The sequence below is a fragment of the Botrytis byssoidea genome, assembly GCF_014898295.1.
Source record: "Botrytis byssoidea strain MUCL 94 chromosome Unknown BBYS_039, whole genome shotgun sequence".
NCBI classification, from domain to species: domain Eukaryota; kingdom Fungi; phylum Ascomycota; class Leotiomycetes; order Helotiales; family Sclerotiniaceae; genus Botrytis; species Botrytis byssoidea.
Genome location: NW_024065880.1, coordinates 88,930 through 105,881, shown reverse-complemented (window position 1 = coordinate 105,881; position 16,952 = coordinate 88,930). Strand labels below are relative to the sequence as shown.

At 41.5% G+C, this 16,952-nt stretch overlaps 3 protein-coding genes across 3 annotated transcripts; 2 read left to right on the top strand and 1 right to left on the bottom strand.

Annotated features, from left to right (window-relative positions):
* Positions 1 to 4,160: 4,160 nt before the first annotated feature.
* EAE97_011606 (uncharacterized protein) lies at positions 4,161 to 6,907 on the top strand (the record flags this gene model as incomplete). The annotated part of the gene is made up of 4 exons (XM_038882121.1): positions 4,161 to 4,964; positions 5,030 to 6,356; positions 6,409 to 6,743; positions 6,803 to 6,907. 4 exons carry the CDS (start codon positions 4,161 to 4,163, stop codon positions 6,905 to 6,907), a joined length of 2,571 nt encoding a protein of 856 aa, XP_038727019.1.
* A 6,205-nt stretch (positions 6,908 to 13,112) lies between these two features.
* On the top strand, positions 13,113 to 14,227 carry EAE97_011605 (uncharacterized protein; the record flags this gene model as incomplete). The annotated part of the gene is made up of 3 exons (XM_038882120.1): positions 13,113 to 13,444; positions 13,501 to 13,867; positions 13,919 to 14,227. The coding sequence occupies 3 exons, from the start codon at positions 13,113 to 13,115 to the stop codon at positions 14,225 to 14,227; spliced, it is 1,008 nt and encodes a 335-aa protein (XP_038727018.1).
* Positions 14,228 to 14,957: 730 nt separating this feature from the next.
* On the bottom strand, positions 14,958 to 15,974 carry EAE97_011604 (uncharacterized protein; the record flags this gene model as incomplete). The annotated part of the gene is made up of 1 exon (XM_038882119.1): positions 14,958 to 15,974. The coding sequence occupies one exon, from the start codon at positions 15,972 to 15,974 to the stop codon at positions 14,958 to 14,960; it is 1,017 nt and encodes a 338-aa protein (XP_038727017.1).
* Positions 15,975 to 16,952: the final 978 nt, after the last annotated feature.

The window sequence follows — 16,952 nt, the reverse complement described above, 5'->3', positions numbered from 1 at the left end:
ATAAGTATATTTTGTCCCTGGTTTATGAGTAAATTAACTAACAATGATCACAAAGAAACTTCAAATCCTCACTAAATCATAAGAGCTTGCACATTGGATACTATGGCACCGAATTCACCAAGTCTAGCAATAATGAGTACATAAATATGACCTAGTACTGGCATAGATTCTATTCAACCGTCCCCACTGATTTCCAATGTCAATGCAATTGAGGGGTATATCCACATACAAATTTCCTCTCCGCGTACGATCAATGTATGAGACTTGATCAGACAACACTCGAAAGGGTCGACGATGATGCACCTGATGCTTTTGAGAAGGTAGAGCTGGAGTGGCTTCATTATGGAGAGAGCACTTGGGTATACATACATGTACTGACATGATATTCGAATTCGCAAGTAAAGTACCCCAAGACTCGAAGATATCTGCCAAGGCGAGAGCTTCTTGATGAATTTCTGTGCCAAGTGGCTATGCTTCATTCCTGTCTTGAGAGGATTTTGAGTTCTGATTGTTCCGCCTATGGTTCATCACATAATCGGATGGACATGGACGACGAGTTCAGTTCGAAATTCGATTGAGGATCACCCCTCCTGTGGTGTAACAGATGTGGTGTCTCGAAGTCTCTCGGAGTCAGCCCACCCACTTGCTCGAGGTAAAATGTCACTACTTTGTACAGTACAGTACAAGAGGTCCGCTGCACTACTGTATATCATGAGAAGGTACTATACAACATTGTAACGGTGCTTTTCCATTGTCTATTTTGAAGTCACAGAACAGATAATGGTTACTTCGGCAACCAGGAGTATGACCCCACTATCTCAATAGCGGGCGTAGATGAAGCTATCTCGTTTGAGATTTCGGGGATAAGAGAATGATTCGTATCGAAAGTCAGTTAAAGATTGCATTTAGAAGATAAGGATGATTCGGGCTGGTTGTAGAAAAAAGTGATAGTATGCTGTACCAGTATCATTGCATACAACGGCTGAGGATATCTCCTTATGTAGAAGCGAGAAAGATCCCGATGAATGATATAAAAAAATGGCGATTGTAAATTGTTGTAACTTGTACCACATCGTGACTTTTAAATTTGAATCTATGAGTAAGGATAAGGAGGTGAAAGATCCTTGCTCTCGTAACCAGGGATACAGCTTCATATGTCTTTTCCCGGTAGTATCTGTTAACTTCATTCTTCTTAGTCTTATGATAATATTGTCACTATCGCTCAGGTGGGGAGGAGAATACGATGATCTTCAAGGGATCAAAGATCTAGAAGCCGGAAGCATGAAAGCTATGGGGTTTTTGATTCATTGCACCAACGGCTTTCAACAGTTTATTACTAGGGATTTGGTATCAGTTACGTACTTTGTACACTAATGAATATGAAGGTGTGGTATATCGGATGTTGACAGCCTCTGGAGGTATTTTGTCCGAACAAACTGGTGGAACAAAGTGATGATGGTCGTGGGTTGTTGTTTAGGGTGAGCTACCACATAGTATAGCTGGGAAATACATGTGTGAACTACTAGATGGATAGTTTAGATAGGAAATATAAGTGACGAAAGAAAAATTAATTCAATACAGAAGGATTAACCAACGAAATCATTCTAATTCAGCCAGCCAACGAGAGAAGTTCTAGATGAATCGCAATCAGGCAAGCAAGCAAGTAACACTTTTTGGAGAGTAGTAACAGTAACCTACTATAAGAAGCCATTCAGGGTCTTTGCATGAACCTTAGAAGGCGTTCAAGTACGAATATGATTGTTTGCAAGATAATTGGACTAGCAGTGAGGTCGTGTAGTTCAAAGGTGGTATATAGATTGCTAGACATACCAGTGAGAAAATGGGCTGCAGAGTTTGTAGGGCAACTTGATCAAAGGCAGTGGCTTAAAGACCTTCAAATACAAAACATTACCTTTCTAGGTGTGATTACCTCCCTATTAAATACATGCTGTCGATGTACAGTAGTGTCATGTAATGTATATGTTGTGGTAGTGAGGCTTGTTTGAAATACTGTACGAAAAATGGAGCAGCTCACTGGAAGCAATTACTAGCATTGGCATTCGTTAGTAGGCTACTCGTAGGACAAAATGGAATTGACCACTGGCGAACCCCTTCAACGATGCAAAGGTTTCCCTCTCAATTTAGATGATTAAAAGTTGCAATAGGTAGTATGATAATTGAAGGCTACCCAAAGGTTTGTTTTGGTATTATCAACTCTCGTAAATTCATTTGTGGTTGATTTATTATAGGATTTATTGAGTCGATCAATTTTGACATGGATTTTCTCTCACGTATCGGCAGGCAGGTGGTATTAGAGAAAGAAATGATGGTAGATACAACATCCCTTGGTAGGCAGATATGTGCAATAGTTTTCATCATGAACGTAGATAATATTAGACAGTACTTATTAGATATCGCTCATTCATGAGCACCTAGTAAGTTTGTCGATATAAAAAGTCGTCAAAATGCCAGTATCTCTTGCCTTCCCCTCTCTCCTCTCCTCCGTATCGTCTCCCAAGCTTGATTCACATTTTGGTGTATTGGGGTTGAATGTCATTGATTGATTGATTGATTGATATATTCCAGACTCCTTCTTACCCTCCTCCGACGACCTCCCCTCCTTATATTCCATTGACAAGAATTCATTCAACCTATCCTATCCTTTCATTAAAACTCTGACTCAAATTACTCAATTACTCAATCATTAGATTACTCCTTCCCATTACTTTCCTTCTAGAATCCATTGATCATTCCTTTCCCAAGATTTCATCACGATTACAATTTACAAGCCAATTTATGACCCAGTCATCCTCTCTCTAAACCCAGTCAAATCGGTTAAACTGACAGCGCTGACAGCGAAAAGGGTCGAAAAAAGGTCGGGCAGTGGAGAAAATCGAAAGTCTTTTCCGAATCCAAGCTCAAGTCCTTCAAACTCAGCAGGGAATATAATCAAGGAATTTTAATGCTCTTGGTATCTTCCCTACCTTCCCTACCTTCCCTACTTTCCCTACTTTCCCTACCAGCCGAGCAGAGCAGAGCAGAGCAGTCTTCGTACCCAGTACCCAGCACTGTCCCTAGGAATCGGAATTATTGAAGGTTCTCTCCCCTGCCATACATTGGCAAATCGCTCATCGCTCATCGCTGGGGCTTGGTTTGGCAACTACCGCCGTTGAAGCCACCTTATCATACACTCACTGATCATGATCATTGAGCTCAAAGATTTCATAGCTTCACAAGATCGATCAAAGCCGTATTAAGAATTGGGGGGGAGAAGAGATGTTCATCGTCAGTTACCCTTTTGGAGAGGATCACAGTAATTTATTCGTCCATCCGAGGATTTTATATCATATCATATCATATCATATCAAATCAGATACAACTGACAACTTACAACTTACACACACATCCACATACACATACACATACACATACACATACAATATACCCATACCAGCAGCAGCACCACTGGTTCATGTCATATTATACCTGTCCTATCTAATCTATTATCCTCACTCATCCCATACCCCTCCCAGTCCCTCCCCTCTTTTTGAATAATCTCCTGCCCCGTCACGACCTACCTAGTACCCTCCTGCCCTCCTCCTCCCTCCTCCCTACCTAGGTATCGCTGTCATCAAAATCAACTGAAGAAATCAAGCATCTCCCATTCGTCCACATCAGCTCAAGAAACCCAGAATCCCCCGTCATAAATTGATTCACCTCCATTCATCTTACACAGATATTGTTTTGGCCGCCAATTTTATCGACGAACCACACTCCGATCATATATAGTGTTTTGGCTGCACTGTTCAACTAGAGATACTCAGCACCCATACACATCTTCTGGTAATTCCCGTCCGCTACCAAACAACAACAAGAACTATTACTTTACCCTCTTCCCCCTTCATTGAGCGAAAATTGGGCGACAATTACTCCAGTACTACTTTCCTGTACCATTATTTGATTTATTTGATTTACACAAAGGAGATACCGTACAGACAGTGAACCCCGTCACTCGTTACCCTGTACCAATTTGATATTGCATGCAGATTTCATTTTTTGATTGGCTCAAAGTGTCACGGCAATTTACGAAACACTCATCCTCCACTCAAAGCGGCGGACCTCCCAAAGTTCAAACGAAGGTCTGAGCAGTGACCAAAGATATGGATCAGGAAATCAAAACAACCAGCCGCAGGTTAACTAAGTTAACTAAAAGGCCACCACCATCCAAAGCTATAGCTTCATTCGAGGCAAGACAAAACGACAGCTCATCTTTTTCCTTCCATACATCTTTACGAAGCCAGCGTAGCTCTGGAAGCTTACAGCGAGCCCCATCGGCACCTTCTTACCCCAGATCTTACTACGCTCCAGGTCATACCCGAAAACTTACCTCTCCCCATCCCGCATCCAGTAATTCGTCTCTTGAGCATCAATATTCGAACACCTCTCCAGTATTGGCCGGTTCAGAATTCGTGCTTCAGCCCATAGGCATGGGAGGAGCGAATGATAATCGCCGTTCCATTCCATCGCGACCAATAAGTGAGAAGAGTTCCGAAGACTTTATCGGTGCTCCCTTTGATAGTTCTGGTTTATTTAGTCACATCGATTCAACAAAGTCTTCTAGTACCCCAAATACTTTGCGGCGACCGCCACCACCACAGTTATCGCACACGAGTCCGGCATATATGGTAAGTCCACAGTTACGGCAATCCGCAAGTTTTACCGCAGGCGATAAGATGAGCGAAAAAGCCCCTCCACGCGTGGGTGAAAACCAGCTCATCAGTCCCAAGAGGTACTCGGATGAGACTAAGGAGCCCAAATCCGGAATGCTAAGAAAAAAGTCGGGCTTCTCTGGTTTTATGAGCAGCATAGGTGTTGGCTCACCTAGAGGGGTCAAAATTTCCGCACCTGAGAATCCTGTGCATGTTACTCACGTTGGATACGATAACACAACTGGTCAGTTTACTGTAAGTATGATCAATGACGAATTGCCCCGCTCCAAAGAATTATTCCGTATCTGACAAATTCTTAGGGGTTGCCAAAAGAATGGCAGCGTATGATCAACGAAAGTGGAATCACGAAAAAGGAACAAGAGCAGCATCCGCAAACAATTGTCGATATCGTCGGTTTCTATAAAGAGAACACGGATAAAGGTGGTGAAGAAATATTTGACAAATTTGATCATGCAAAGGTACCAGAGATGACGATGGCGCGCACTGCGCCGGCGCCATTGCCATTGTCCCCGAGCTTCAATAATCCGAATTATGGTTCAATGACACCGATGATGAGTCCTCCAGCTAGTCCTCGATTTCCCTCGAATAACGAGATGAATTTCGAGAACCCAAGATCCCCGCCTCCAATTCCACGCGGAACTCAAGGTGTGGGTTCCCAGCCCAAGCCTGAGCTCAATGGGCTCGTTCCCAACAGACCAGCCCCTAGGCCACCTATGTCGATGCAAGGGCCTACTCGAGTTGCACCACCGCCACCTGCCGCTGGTAAAGATTCTGGAATTGGAATGACCCGTCAAAGTGATGATTTACCGGCATTGGCATACGTCCCTCCAACTGTACAGGACAACGGCCCTATGCTTCCAGAAGAACACAGGTCAAGATCAAGATCAAATTCAAGAGTAAACGGCACACCACCATATACAACTCCAGTACCAGCATCTCCACAGGTTTACCAACAACAGATTTTGCACCATCAAGAGCAGGCAATGCAACAGGCTCAACAGGCAATGAGCCGATCGATTAGTGTCAAGAAGCCCACTCAGCAAGCTACTCCGCCAACTCCTCAAGGTCAATTCCCAGCGAATGGTGTTCCACACCCAATCCAACAAGCTAGACATGTACCGGGTCCACGCCCCAGGCAACGAGCACGACAAAGCACTGGTTTTGATATTGTCACCAGGTTAAAGCAAATTTGTACAGAGGGTGACCCTCGAGATATTTACAGGGAGCTCACTAAGATTGGACAAGGTGCATCTGGTGGTGTCTATACTGGTTATGAACGAGGGACAAATCGATTGGTAGCCATCAAACAAATGAATCTCGAACAACAGCCAAAGAAAGATTTGATCATCAACGAAATTCTGGTCATGAAAGACAGCTCTCATCCGAATATAGTCAATTTTATTGACAGTTTTCTGGTCACTGGAGAACTTTGGGTAATTATGGAATACATGGAGGGTGGAAGTTTGACAGATGTTGTTACTTTCAATATTATGTCAGAAGGTCAAATTGCGGCAGTTTGTCGGGAGACTTTGAAGGGTTTACAACATCTGCACTCCAAAGGAGTCATTCATCGTGACATCAAGTCGGATAACATTCTTTTGTCTATGGATGGAAACATTAAACTCAGTAAGCTTGCTACCTTCCGAATATGTAACACTAATCCTAACATCTTTTGCAGCTGATTTCGGCTTCTGTGCCCAAATTAACGAAGCTCACAATAAACGTACTACCATGGTTGGTACACCATACTGGATGGCACCCGAAGTTGTCACACGCAAAGAATATGGGCGCAAAGTTGATATCTGGTCTCTTGGTATTATGGCGATTGAAATGATTGAAGGAGAGCCCCCCTACCTCACCGAATCACCCCTGAGAGCTTTATACTTAATCGCAACGAACGGCACTCCTGCCATCAAGAACGAACAGGAATTGAGCATTGTCTTCCGGGATTTCCTTTACTTTGCTCTTAAGGTCGACCCAGAAAAGCGAGCTAGTGCTCATGATTTGTTAAGGGTAAATATTTTCCTTCATCACATCAATATTGATTACGGCTAATACATTATCTTTTGTAGCACGATTTCATGAAACAATGCACAGACCTCATTCAATTGGCACCTTTAGTACGATCTGCACGCAATGCCCGAGCACAAGAAAAAGCTCAGAAGGCACTATCATGATCTTCACAAAGTTGAATCATGAACGAATAATGAACTCAAAACATGATGTTGGCGCCGCAATCTTTGCATGGAGCAAAGACATTGGCTTTATTCTCTTGGCGTTTTTGGTGAACATGGCAAGAAGTGACCTTTTCTGCTGGTCGCATATGTGTGCTTCCGTTGATAGAGCACATGGAGCTATTATATCACCTTTACTTTGGAATACACGTTCTTCTTTGAATTTGGGGCTTTTCATAGATCAATGCTCACACCTGAATATATGGTGTGCAGAGCAAAGCACAGCAAGAATTTCTGAATCGTTGAGCGCTTTTTGACCGCATCATATGTCAGCATTTGCAGCAAGCAAAAGTTGGTATTTGTCAATCGCGACCTTTGGCTATTTTGTTCTATATTTTGAGCTATAGCACAACCCTTTTTTTTCAGTCTACTTTTTTCTCTTCTCTCAGGTCAGGTGGAGATGGAAAAACTTTTTTACATATATGAGATGTAGGGCTCTCCGTGAAGGAGATTGGGAGGATTTGGTATCACTATTGGATTTGATAAGGATATCATGGAACACATTAGAAGAGTTGATGGGCGGTCGATGAATGGTTGGCGAATATATGATATCCTGATTGACTTCAAAAAATTTGCTTTTTCGCCTTTTACCCTTTATGTTTGGAGGATTGGATAGGCAATTAGAAGTTGAGGATGATGGAACGGAATAGGGCATTTGTATTAATGGTCGAGCCTTGTTTGGCCACCCTCGCGGACTTTTCTTTCTTGAGTGTGGTTAGGGTGGTTTTTCTTCTTTAGGGTGGCATTTTGAGTGGGTGATGTGGAAGAGTGAGGACGAGCTTTAGCTTTGGGGAGAGGAGAATGGATTAGATGTTGAATGAGTACAGTTGATAGTAGTCCAAAACGAAGAGGGATTTCACTTCATTTTCGTCTGATTTATCGGTTGATGTGTAGATTGTGTATATGATATGATCGATTGTCTGGAGAGGTAAAGGCAAATGCAAGTGCAAGTGCTTTGCTTTTGTGCATTTACTTTTCATCAGTATCTTTTACGGAAGTGGTGATAGGACTCGAGAACACAACAATGTGAAAAATCGCTCTTTTACTTGGTAGCTTTCACCTCAGAAAATTCAAGAGTCCAAATCGCAGTTCGATATTGAAGATTATCAAATCCTGAGATCGAATAGAACATTCCACTCATTTGGCATTATTCATTTGATTGAATTTCCACAAATGGTTTTTGTATTTCTAATTACTTTTACTTTTGAGATATATTCGGGCTCCAGTATTGTTTGTCTGGATTGTTGTCTGTCCGTTGGATAGATGGAGAGATAGATAGATACCCTGTTCTGTTTGTTCTGTTTCGTTCTTGGGGAAGAGAAGATAATGGGGTGGGGGTTTGGTGGTTTGGTGGAGGGTAGGTTATTGTTGTGTGTAGCTTTGGGGTGGTTGTGGTTGGTTATGGTTGTGAGGACTTATGGTTTGGCTTTATTTTTGAGGGGAAGGGGAAGGGGAAGGGGAAGGGCTGGGGGTTCTTGGGTGGTTGTGGTGCGGAGAAAGGTTGGAGGTGGTTTTTGTGTTGTGTGCAGTGTAGTGTAGTGTGCAGTGTAGTGTAGTGTGGAAGTTTTTGGATGGTGGGAGGGGGGAGGGGGGAGGAGGAATTAGGGAATGGGGGGGAGAAAAGACGCGAGGGTTTGGATTAGGTTATGGTTCTACATTCGGGGGTTTTGCGAGGAGAGGGGGATAATTGAATATCGGAGCGGAGATGGTCAGACTGTTGTATATGGATACTGTGGGTCAATATTTACTATTGTCTTTTCAGGGATGATTAAGAAATAGTGCAGTGTATGGAAATTAATATATCAAGGTAGTAAGTAGTGTGTACACAGATTGTGTATGTGCTAGCGGTTGAATGAGTTTTAATTACATACTGATCTTGGTATTTGGTTCTACGTGTGTACGAATGCTATTTTGTGAAGATGATTATGTATGAGGTGCTTATACAGGCTGGGTTTACTAAATATAGTCCTGACTTTGTATTTCTTACAACCCTTTCTCACTGTAGAGTTGAAGAGGTGGCTTTTATAGACTTGCTTATGCTTAATATGTTAATTCAAACAACTGAGGTCATTCGGTGGTTAGTTGAGATTCACTCTTTGACAAATGACTCTGACTCGTACCACTATACCAAATGTGAAGATATAAGAATCTCCTTACTTCTCTCTATCTTTTTCTCTTCGATATCCCATCTAAAGGACACTTTTCAAAAATGAACAACAAGGGCATTTGGCAATTGGTGTCTTTTGAGATAAACTTGGGTATGTATAGTTCGGTAAATACATCGTGGAATAAGTAAGTAGTCTTTTCATAAAGCTGGTGGTAAGGGAGTCGTTTGTGGTTTTTCGACAACAGTTGAGGTTAATGGCCGAGGTTCGCTCTTAGAGATTGATATTGAGTGTATCGAGTAAATATATTGATTGATGTGAACAATTGACAACAACTTCAATATACTCTTAGTGAGATTGATATATTCCAACCTTACCTACAAGAAAAAAAGGGAATATATTTCGAATCGTGCTCAATTGAAAACTTCATAAAAATAGACAAGCAACATCTGATTACTAATCCTGTCATGATGCTTTTACCTCCTCTGTCGGTCTTTTTGCAACACACTTGCAAATATGTGATTGAGTATCATAATTTATACCAGCAGTAAAAGATCTACAAGTCTAGAACATGTCCCAAACGCCTCCACCAAACAAAATGCAAAAATCTATTCCGGTACGGGGAATTGAACCCCGGTCTCCCGCGACTTGATTGAAGCTCGGAAGCATCGAATGAGAGGCGGAAATGCTAGCCACTACACCATGCCGGATACTTGGTTGATTGATGGAGAAAGATGCTTTTGTTAAAAATATATTGTACATTTGATTAGTGGGGTAAAGAGAATTTTGTCAGCAGAGATTTTAAGCGAGGGACGTGGGGGGCTGGACTGGACTGGCTTGGAGTGGGGGTGGGGTTGAGGTGAATGGAATGTTATATATTGGAGGGGTGGGAACTATGAGGTTGTATCGCTGTGATATCGCAATTGAATAAATACTGCTACATGGTCTTGAGAGGTGTTGGTTTGTCTCTAGATGAACCATATCGATTCTACGCAAAATTCTCGGGGCTAGTAATGGGAATAAGAAATTATCATCGGCTTTCTTCGACGTCGAGGACTACACAGAGCGATGACGTGTAAGCGCTGTTCTTCAAATTTGATCGCCGTCTATCTAATCGTGAGTGTCTGTGAAGAATTTACTATGAAAGATGGGATTTGGATAGTACTCTCGCTGTCGTTAAATCTTGCCTCTCCAAACTCGTTCGCCGAATTTACTCCGCCGTCGATCACTTCATTTGAGATATCGCCTGACTCCAGTATCATTTTTCGATAGCATTATAAAGGTTTCATGTCTAATACAGGGCATGAGATGTTGGAGTTAAGACAATACCATGCATATTGCCGAAGGGATGTATACTCCGATTTTGATACAAATCTATATCCGCTTTGGTATGTGGTTCATATCTGCATTAAAGCAATTAGAGCGAATTGAATACGTCAATACTCTATTTGAGGGAGAACCTGATGATTTGAAGTAGATATCTACAGCTATATTACGAGCGAAAAATTCTCTATGATAGACCACCTTGCCTGAAATTCACTATGTCGATCGAAATCATTTATCATTCATATATACAATATGCCCCAGGAGTCGAAGGCTATATCTCAAAGTTTTGGAACCATCATTACATAGACCTTAGGAGTTGGAAAGTTGCTATCTGACATTTCTGTAAGGGTCCATCTGGTCCGGTGATTAGCAAGCTAGGTTAACAGAACCCTAAAGCTTTAAGGCTCTGGTACTATTAGTAGCATATCAAGTGCCATATATATCCGAAGTCTGTTGACAACAAGAATCTTTTGTTATCTTTTTCCTATTCTTCTACTGTAATTTCCTGACGTTAAGATACCTTTCAATTTTTAACCTTGAAGTACGAGTACTCTGGCATGATTGATCTATTTTGTTCTATCTGGAAACAAGTCCCGCTCCCACAGAGCATGTTGGTAGAATATCGAGGGAAGCATGTATATCATATCGGTTGGAAGATGTTTATGGATTATTTATATCTTTCCTGTTGCTGCTTGAAGTCGAGAGCTGGGAAGAAGTGAATAGTCTCGTACTCTCATTCAGCCATACAAGTTTGGCAAACAATACTCCCCCCCTTCTATTGGTACCACAAAACCCACAGCTATGCTGCTCCTGTCAAAATTCACTACCCCAGCACCAGTTAACAGAATTTCTTCCTCTTTCGGCCTACATGATGATTATTTAAGCTCCCTCTAGATTCAAGGTTTGGATGGATCAAACGAGGAAAGGATGCTTATCTGGTTGGCTATAGGGCCTGGACTCCAAGACCTGGTGAGAAGGCTCAAGCGTTTGTCAATATTCCTACCAAATCTAGCGTTAACAATTGAGAGAATTATTTGTGCAAAAATTGTGTCCATTGTCTCATCGTCTCTTGAAAAACGAGATTGGCAATAGCAATCTATTATTGTCATCGTTTCATCTTACAATCTTTTCGTCATCACTATCCTCCAACATTGTTTGTTCTTCCTACTTTTCTGTTTCTACTTATGGGAATTGAAGCTTTAAGTCCTATTTTGCATATTCGGGCTTGAAATATTTGTCGAGCTTAAGGCGTACCATCAATCCAAGTCCTCGTTGAGAATCTTCGGTAACTCGTATCCTTGCAATGTCCACGTAGACAGGAATCTGTTCTCTTTTGTAGGTCTCCGCGTAGCTCAACCCGCAGTGGGTGGTACACACTATGGGGCCTGAATATAGATGATAAATTCAGCTGATTTGATCTTCACACTCTTCGTGCTCGTACGCGTGAGAATCAAGAAGTGAAGCTGCATTTTGAAAATACTTGATATTCGAATCGCCTAGAACAAATAATCATAAGTAATTCTGGCCAAGACGCTCTCATTGATCCAGAGCTTCAAGAATGCAAAGCGGCCCTTACTTATTGCGAGTGCAGATGGACAGAATAGGTTGATTTCTTCAGAACATTAATATGCAGTCAAGTTATAGTGACCTTGTCTGTCTCAAAACTCGTGATATATTGTACAAATACTTTCTCGACGATTAGAAAGTGTTTATGATCCAAGATGACAGGCCATCAAAATCCATTGCTTTCCTCTCTCGCTATGAAATGTCAAACGATTCAAAAAATACATATCCAAACAACCTCAGACGAAACGTTTTAACCTTTCATAACACCCAGTATACAGTAGACTCCAGCGTAGAATAACAATTTATCAGAACTTGAGATCCATACCTGATCTCTAATAGAATACGTAGCTACTTAAGCATGATACCAGCTGGTGGTGTTTGACTGACTGCTGCAAAGACTGAGAGAAAATTCTTCTTTGGGTCCTGACTCTTATCTCGATGTATTTGATTTTTAAAGTCATTTTCTTAGAGAAATGAGCTATTGACCTCATATGATCAACATTTTGGAAGGTGCAGTCGGAATAGCCTCGTCTGGGGCCGGAAGGAGCTGTTGACTTTTTCAAAAATAGGAGGGCTTTACCCGAATTTGATTCTGATTTTAATATGGAACCTAATTTTGAAGTTGTTTGCAAGTAAATGCCAGAAATAAAGATTGATGAAATATCAGCTTGGCCATTTCTGACATGAGGATTTAAGTGGTTTCGACAAATGTAATTGAAGTTCTTGAAAGTGGTTTTTACTACTGCCACTGTGGTACACATGAATGATCTAAGATAGCTAGCTTATCCTCAACTAAATATTTCTACTTAAAAGCTCAAAATACGGCTATAAAACTCCTAATCAATCAGGTGACCATACTAGCCGTAGCTAGTTGGGCCAACACAAGCTAGCTACTATTATCTGGTACATTCTCACATATAAGGACGCTCTTCAATCCCCTTCTGTCACTACTTATTTGAAAATATATCGATCCTTTCAACATTTTCGACTTCAATCACGTCTAAATCCATCCCAAAATGGATAATATTAAATCCTAGCTCGTTCTTTTTCGACAAAATCCATTTCGATTCAATCGATACCTTGGCATCTCGAGGCCAAATCCATCGGATGCCTTAAATAACTCACCCTTGCGCATAGTTCCAAATGACGTTATGCAAATGATTGCTAAACATCTTACTCCTGCATCGGCTGGATCCTTTTTCCTCACTTGTCGACAAATTGGCTTGGTGATTGGAACGCAATATATCGATGGCTTGAAGACTTCGAAAGACGACACAATAGAATTTCTGAATCTTCTGGAACATGATCTTCAAGATCAAATCGTTTGCACTTTGTGCAGAAAGCTTCATAAAATGCGAATTGCTGAAAGATATGACAAAAATTATTACTGCTTGGATGGATATACAACTGACCCAGAGATTTCCGGACTTCCAGAATTCGAAAGAATACCAAGTTGTGTAATAGACGATGATTTGCGCCATTTGTATGTGTATGTCTACAAGAATTTTGGCGTCACTATTTACAAACGGCAATCAAAAGCCACCGACTTTTTGGTAACGATGCTCAAACCCAGCGGCTCTTAAGACTATTGTCGGCACCCGAGAACTACGCTGTTGATAAGTTTTGCAGAAGCTTGACCACAGAAAAGAGAGGAAAATGCCGTATCAAAAATGGTTCCATGGTCACACGGAAATTCATGAATTACAGATGGAAATGTCAAAGTCTTGACGCACCTGGCTGTATACCTATTTGCTCTCATCTGAATCTCTGGAAAGTTGATGATAAGTTCTGCGACAGATTATACTGTGACTACGGTAGGCATGAAGATATATGGTCAGCGTCACAACCACCTTGTCAGAAAAACACCGGCACCGACGAGAACAACACATCTCGACATGTTCATTCGGTACTTTTGCAGTGTCGGTATTGTCTAACGGTATGCAAATTTGAATTGAAGCACCACAACCGATACCTCATCTCTCGCTGTAACACAGCACTGGCAATCGTTGTTTACAAGCAGTTTGAGTCGGAGGAAGATTGGAAAAGACATCTACCACTTTATGGTTCAGATAACGTAGCAAGCGAACCGCTTGAGTTCTGCAAAGAGAAAATCAGCTCTGTCTTTGAAGTGGATGATACTGGTTTTGGTCCTGGATTTCCTTCTTGGAGTGATTTTTATCTTGCATGGCAAAAAGTGTTTCTGGATGAAGTGGAATTGGGTTGTCTTGCGATTATATTGTTACTATTGTACTGGCATAGTACATAATTAAGGCAACGAACACTGTCTATGAAACTCATCTTCGGATAATCTTCTCCCTAAAAACATTCAATATAAACATCATTCACGAAGATTCATGCGATATTCCCAATATTTCACGAAATTCAACAAACTAGGGAGGAATTCGATTTCATCTTCCGGAGCAACCCATTGGACAAGGAATTGACTGGTTTCAAGACAGCGAGAACTGAGACGATGGATTCTGATGTGAGTGTGATATTAATGGCAATGTACTCGGAACTTTCGGGTCTGCTAGAGATTACAGTGTGGAGAAATTGGGGAAGTTATGATTCAGGTTTATTGGTGTAGGTAGAAGAACAGGGTGTCTAATAGTCTGGACTTAGTTCAATAAATAATAAAGGTTGTCAAATTCTCAAATCAGTTAGAAATAATCCAGTCGTCTAAGATGTTAAAATCGATTGAAATACTTAAAAAATAATCGAACTTCGAATTGCTTTTAGATATTTAGAATCTTATATTGTTGAATTACAATTCAAACAATTGGATACTCCAGGAAAGAGAGATACAGGAATTTCAATGGCATAGACTTTTAGTTCTATATACGATTGAGTAAATCGATTCGTTAAATATTTTGCTTTCAATCATTAGATATTGTGCAAGCTTAGGAAAAAACGAGCGCATTAGACACAGTTCAGTATCTACTAATATGAACTATGGAATACCCTAATACCGTAGATTATACTAGGTTTTCATACTCTCACTCATCCAACCCGACCATCTTCAAAGAGTCCCGCCAAAGTCTACCTTCTTTTTCTTTGTCAAAAGCATGCTCCACATACCCCGGGATGTTAGCAACGTGATCGAGCTGACGATCAGAAGGATAGAGTCCTGCAACTTCGCAATTCTCTAGGTAAACTCCGCCTTTGTTTTCAAACTCCTTTCCAATTGCAGCTAACACTGTCGTCGCAGCACCTTGCTCTAGACTTTTCATCGTTTTCCTCATTATCTCTGTGGCATTGTACTCCGCTACGTCTTTCGGGTCAAGATGTCTGTTAATCCCAGACGGTATTGCTCCCGGCATCAAGGACGTTGCATGTAACCCTTGCTGACCATAGCGACGATCAATCTCATTGGCCATGTAGATATTGGCCGTCTTCGATTGCGAGTACGAACCCCATAAGTCATACTCTTCTGGTCTTTTGGTGTAGTTGTAATCGTCGAGTCTGATACCCCCATTACGGTGACTGGCGCTGGATACCATAACCACCCGCGAATTAAATGATGGAGAAGCAGAAGATAGCAACGTATCCTTCAGCAGTTGAAAAAGTAGAAAATGTGCCAAATGGTTAACCCCAAATTGTGTCTCGAACCCATCCACAGTCGTGGTATAATTTGGAATTGCCATGATTCCAGCATTACACACTAGAACATTCAATTTAGACCTTTTTCTTAGAAATTTCTCGGCGCCCAATCTCACCCCAGCTAATGAGCTGAGATCCATTTCCAGAACCTCCACTCGGCCAGGCTCCAAGATATCCTCGAGTGCCTTCTCAGCAGTGGTGATGTCCCGTGCAGTTAGATACAATGTCGCTCCCGTGGTAGACAGAGCTCTGGCAGTTTCGACACCAATTCCCGAAGAGCACCCTGTTATGAGGATGACTTTTCCAGTGAGTTTGCCTGTTAGATCCTCATCTTGTACAATCTGCAAGGCGGTTGGACGTGCATCACCTGGTCCATTAGTTGACTTGTGTGCCTCTGTCCACTTTGAAGGCATCTTCTTTGTAATTGCTCGAGGAAGAAAGGTATACGGAATCCCAGAATGATGACTGTATTGAGGGAGGATGTGGATAGACTATCTCATGCCAAGGATCAAAGAATGAACTTATGTAAGTTATCGCATATTTGCATCGTTTCTCTCAAGAATTGGAGGATGAAAGGAAATGATTTTGAAGCCGGGGTTATGGTACATGTTACATTGTAAGCCGCTGACTGCAATAATCATTGGCCAACAGAGCATCAAAATATGCAGGTTTAGGCAAAACGGGAAAATTCAAACACCCTCAATCTCCGAGGTACCATGTACAGGAAGCTGCACTGCCCAAAAAATCCCTCTTGACTTCTTCATCAACAAGATGTTGCAGATTCTCAGAATCAAATAAAATTCTCAATATCATATATATCAAAAGACAGCTATCTGTGCTCACTTATTATCATTCCAGAAAACAAAACCACAACCACCCCACACTACCCCACCATCATCACCAAAGCTTCACAAATTTGAACCCACCACAACTTAAGAACTCCACAACAAAACAGTTATTCAAAATTTCAAATCTATTGAACGGGCAAAAATTTATGCGTTCGCCGGGAATCGAACCCGGGGCCCATCGAGGTTGTGTCGCATTCGTCCTGTGAAAGAGAAGTTGATGGCAACGATGGATTTTACCACTAAACCACAAACGCTGGTCATTACTTTGTAGTGATGTATGCTCAAGTGTTATTCAAATATATATTATTGTTACATCTGATAGCCAGCCAATATAGTAGACACAGAGTTGTGTTCCGGATCTTTTGGGGGGAGAACAAACGAGTAGGAAGGGGGTCGCAACTTCAAGAGGAGGCTATGAGATAATGGGAGAATTCTTTAATGAAAGTCTCAAATATCTTTTTCGCTGATGGTATTCGACTCGAGGCTAAGATTAGCATTTAGATTTGTTTACTCATCATTTTGAATCTGTTTGCAAAGAAGAGG